A 5,336-nucleotide genomic window follows, 5' to 3' on the forward strand; every position below is an offset into this window, starting at 1 on the left:
AACACGGTAAAAGACCGCGGTAAACAACTAGAGATTTTCATAGTGATGGTTGAGCCAATTCAAAGACAAAAAAGTTTGGGTCCCAAGTTTGGAACAGGCGCACCTCCAATTTAGAGACAAAAAAATTGGCATATTCTTAGAATCTTGCCTATGAGTCTTGTTGTAATTTGTTGAAAAGTGTATCACAACTGGGCCTTGAGTGTTTCTAATGCATCAAAAAAGGTCGAAACTGAATTTTCTCAAATAAAGCATTGAATAAAATTGTAAAAAATATCAATCTTTATATCATCTGATTCATCTTTTCATGAAAATTTTGACGCAAAGTTTAAATATTCAAAATGATTAGATTTGTAAAATCTCCCTCAAGAATATTAAAAGTAAAAAGCTTGTTTGTAAACCGTCCTAAACTGACTCCTTTACCCTAGTTGGCTTTTGGAGCTCTATCAATCTATCCTTGGGAGTCTTTTTTTTTAGGGTGTCCCCTTGCTTCTTCTTGTAACGATTAGATTCCAAAAATCTAAATTTTAAAAGTTAATGCTTTTCTACTTTGGACAAACTTCTTCGTGGCTAAGCAATGAAAATATTTTGAACCCTAACCTTTGAATGGAAAACATATCTACGCACTTAAAGAAATGTAGAATTAGTCAAAGCAAATTTTGCAAGCATGTAACATATCACAATTTTTAACTCTAAACATGACAAGTGATGGCCACCATAGATTTTGAATGTCCCTATGCCCCCAGAACTAGCGCTGTGTGAACCTCAATCAATTTACAATATCACAATTTTTAACTCTAAACATGACAAGTGATGGCCACCACAGATTTTGAATGTCCCTATGCCCCCAGAACTAGCGCCGAGTCACGCCCGTTGTAGCAGGGGTAAGAGAGAAAAAGCAAACGTTTAGTCGCACCCGCAGAGAAAGACAATTTCGCCTACAGAGGAGGAGAGATTATCGATGGAAAGCGAACACTCTGATTGAGCAAATCTGGAGAGAAAAACGATCTTGCATTTTTTCGAGAATGATAGCTTAAACCTTTGAAAAACGTAAGGGTTAGCGTAGCTTCAACAGGGCTTCTACAATCGTGCACAAAAAAGCGAATTATCTAAAGATGGAGTTCTTCCTCCTCCCACTCCCCCCACAAACGTTGGGTGCGACTCAGCTCTTAGAACAATGCATGTTGGTAAAAAGTCCAAAATCAGGTTTGCAAACTTCGAAACAGCTTCATGTCTTTGTGGGAGGAGGCGATTTTGATACCCCATTTTGTATTATTGACAATAATTTTGGTGATGAAAAATTCCCTTCATAAGAAGAAATGTTAAATATAAAATACTTCATATTCTAGTGAAACAATTTGCAGATGGTCTCTCTCTCTCTCTCTCTCTCTCTCTCTCTCTCTCTCTCTCAATAGGCTGGCGGATGAAGCGAACTATGCGAGAACGCGACAATAAGAGCAGCCGGCTTCAATGACAAACCGGCCTTCCAGAGCCAGCCGCCTGGCGAAGAAGTTGGGTATGTATCATCATCATCATCGTCACGCCCATTTCAGACAATCAGCCGTCCAGGTTCATTCTCTCTCTCTCTCTCTCTCTCTCTCTCTCTCTCTCTCTGACCATCAGCTGTGTAAGCGAACTTGGTGATCTGATGAATATCCTTGCCAGTGCACCATTTGGGTACCCTTGAATTGAAAGAAAGTGAATTGGGTACATCAAAATTAATAAGGACTCGAATCAGATTTAGCGACCTTGTGATAAATCAAGAGGTAGGCGCAACAGAAGCTACATGGCGCAGCACGGCTCACCCCTAGATTCGGGAACAGGGATAAGCCCACAAAAGGGGATGCTGGCCGCTCTGATAAATCTAGCGGAAGAAGTCGTCGCTGCAAAGCAGGTGGAGCTACTGCATCACAAGAGAAATGCAGGGATGCTAGTGAGGCGAGTGAAGATAATGAGTATGCTTTTTGAAGAGTTGGGCTTATCAGAAGACCCCTTACCCCCCTCAGCCTGGCTTTGCCTAAGAGAAATAAGCATAGCCATGAACAAGGCAAAGCTTTTATTACAAGATTTCACAGGTAGAAGCTCCACTTGCTTTATCATTTACAGCAACATCACCCTCTCTCTTTTTCAAGAGCTTGCCCAAACCATGTCTAATGCCCTTGATATCCTGCCCCTCCAGCTTCTTGATGTCCCTCTTGACCTCAAAGAGCAGTTGGAGCTTGTTCACACTCAGCTCAAAAGGGGCCACAAACCTTGTGAAGAGCCCCCTGATACCAGATTAAGAGTTGCCTTGCTCTCTGCTATTCAAGACATGGAGAGACTTGCCGATTGCGATACCGTTAAAATGCGATGGATCCTCGACACCCTCCATTTGAGCACTCCCTCTGCCTGCCTCAAAGAAATCCAACTCCTTGAGAGGGAGATCACTCTCCAAGCCGGCACTGGTGGCCTTGTCGTGATCTCCACCATCAGCAGACTTATCACTTTCCTCTGTTATGCGAAGTGCATATTTTTTGGCCAAGACTCCTCACAAGATGCTGATCATCAACAGTATTTATACAGCATCACAGCTTCTCACTTCCACAAAATTTCGCATGATTCTTCTCATTCTGACGATGAGACGACAACGCCTGGCATTGTTTGCCCTGATGAGTTCCGATGTCCCATTAGCCTCGAGCTTATGACTGATCCTGTTATAGTCGCAACAGGCCACACATATGAAAGAGCATCCATCTCAAAGTGGCTAGAATCAGGTCACTCTACATGCCCTAAAAGCGGACAAAAGCTTCTTCACGTGAGCCTTATCCCTAACTACGTCCTCAGGAGCCTGGTTGCCCAATGGTGTACACAGAATGACATTCCCTTTGAAAATACAGAAAGAAGGAAGCATATGTGGCCAACAATGGATAATATTGCATTTACCCAAGGTGCCCTCAATGATGCAAAACTCACTGCAGCTTTCCTTGTTGGAAAGCTAGCAACAGGAACGCCCGACATTCAACGACAAGTCGCTTATGAGCTCAGATTGCTAGCAAAGAGTGGCATGCATAACAGGATGTGTATTGCCGAGGCGGGGGCAATTCCTTTTTTGGTACCGCTCCTCTGGTCGAAGGATCCCAAGACTCAAGAGCATGCAATCACGGCTTTGTTGAATGTGTCAATATGTGAGCAAAACAAGGCTTTGATTATGGCTGCAGGTGCATTGACTGCCATAGTGCAGGTACTGAAAGATGGGGCAAATATGGAATCAAGAGAGAATGCAGCCGCAACTCTTTTCAGTCTGTCGGCGGTTAACGAATACAAGGTGGAAATAGGCAACACTCCACATGCGATACCATCATTGATCCGATTGTTGATGGAGGGAAGCACCAGGGGCAAGAAGGATGCCGCATCAGCCCTCTTTAATCTCTCCATTTTTGAAGGAAACAAGTCCAAAGTGGTGGAGGCAGATGCAATACCGGTGCTGGTGCATCTCCTCACGGATGAGATGGCACGCATTACTGATGACGCCCTTGCTGTGCTCGCTGTTTTGGCCCCATGTCCTGAGGGTCTTGCTGAAATGAAGAAAACAATGGCCATTCCTCTGCTAGTGGACCTTCTGGGCTTTGGATCTAACAAAGGTAAAGAGAACTCCATAGCAGTGCTTTTGGCTCTTTGTAAAACTGGAGGGGAAGAGGTGGCAAGGAGTTTGCTCTCTCTGCCTTCTACTCTACCATATCTAGAGATGCTAGTTTCAAGTGGGACTCCAAGGGCAAAGAGGAAGGCCAATGCTCTTTTGAAAATCCTCATCAGATCCGAGTCCCCAGATCATGGAGATTAGAATCATAGACTTCGATGGGCAAGTGCTAATAATGGACTCATGTAACATAAACAGGAAATATGCATCCTCATGAAATGTGTGTGTGTGTGTGTGTGTGTGTGTGTGTGTGTGTGTGTGAGCGTGCGTGCCACGAGGTACTGAGATCAAGTTTCGGCTGTGAATCCATCACCACACTTAGTGCTCAAGATGTTTGTGTGTGAAGGTATGCAAGTTCAAGTCCCACAGGCCTTGATTCTATGTCTCTTATCAAGTATGCAGGCTAGAGACACTCAATATTGTCCCCTCCAAAGGTTTTCACTTTGCTAGAAAGAGTGATTTTTGGACTCCATTGAGCTCTTTGAAACAAGAATGGTCCCAACAAGTGACCCTATTGTTGAACCTAGGATATTGGGGATTGATAAAACAGTTGGGAGTCCATTGGTCGATCTTTCTCGAGCTAAACCCATATACCAATGAGGTGCCCAAAATGTCATTTCAAAAGAATGGGGTAAATTACGGTCACGTGCCCCAAAAAATGTCAATTTAGATTAGGTTGGGGTAAGCTTTTAGATACCAAGCTTTGAGCTCGAAGAAAAATTTATACATCATTGAATGGACTATAGAAAACAGATCCATGTTTTATAATTCAACTCTAAAAAGTTTGAAAGAATAGTTGATCTTAGAGCTTCAAACGACTATGTCTAGATTTCAATGTGTGTGTGTGCGTGTGTGTGTGTGTGTGTGTGTGTGTGTGTGTGTGTGTGTGTGTTGAAAATACTATACACTAGCACCAAAAAAAGAAACTATTCAAAGCACACACAGCTCCCCTCAATGACACAAACCATGCACAGAATCCCTACTTCCATTAGCAATTTGTATATTCTTCACAAAAAAAGATGTCAACCACATCTATAGTGTATACAAAATAGTAAATGCACTTATGAATGAACCGTCTCCATAATCAAGCAATCTTTAGGCCAGTCATCACACATCAAGACAAGGGAAGACCCTCTTACTTGCCACCATCAACAAAGAAAATCCTATTCATTAGTGAGTTGTTGGTATTAAAATGTGTCACAAGATCCCCCACATGTTATAGATGTCATCCAAGGGTGTTTAGCTTTAGCCTTTTTATCAACTAATTCCTAAACAATCCTTTATTCAATTTAATCTTATGCCATGTTGTTAATTATTTCGTGAAAAAACATTTTATTCTAATACACATTTCTGTCTAGCTTTCTTAAACTAGTGAAATTTATTAATATGTACCACACCTGTCAATCACAACTTGAGCAATGCCCAGTCATTATTTTATAATATCAAGCCAATATTAGAGTCATTATTTCTTACCTCTAATCCCTTAGGCTATGCTCCCAAACCTTCTATTATACTGTATGTCTAAAGAATATATAATGATCTTCCCCTTTTTTCTAATTACTCATCCACACATAATTGATTATACTTTTTCCAAGTTCTACATAGCTAATAAATGCCAAGCCCTTTTCGCAAGTTTAATTTCTAATGGGTTTTCCAGCTAGAT

At 41.8% G+C, this 5,336-nt stretch overlaps 1 protein-coding gene across 1 annotated transcript; it reads left to right on the forward strand.

The window, feature by feature from the left end:
• Positions 1–1,404: 1,404 nt before the first annotated feature.
• LOC147426611 (U-box domain-containing protein 1-like) lies at positions 1,405–4,735 on the forward strand. The gene has a single exon (XM_086498585.1). It carries the CDS (start codon positions 1,784–1,786, stop codon positions 3,815–3,817), a length of 2,034 nt encoding a protein of 677 aa, XP_086354711.1. The 5' UTR covers positions 1,405–1,783; the 3' UTR covers positions 3,818–4,735.
• Positions 4,736–5,336: the final 601 nt, after the last annotated feature.

The sequence above is a fragment of the Adiantum capillus-veneris genome, chromosome 24, assembly GCF_014529385.1.
Source record: "Adiantum capillus-veneris isolate H3 chromosome 24, ASM1452938v2, whole genome shotgun sequence".
NCBI lineage: Eukaryota > Viridiplantae > Streptophyta > Polypodiopsida > Polypodiales > Pteridaceae > Adiantum > Adiantum capillus-veneris.

What these genes read in the sequence shown, in the direction of transcription:
- LOC147426611 (XM_086498585.1), top strand. Translation starts at nt 1,784, where the DNA reads ATGGCGCAGCACGGCTCACCCCTAGATTCGGGAACAGGGATAAGCCCA.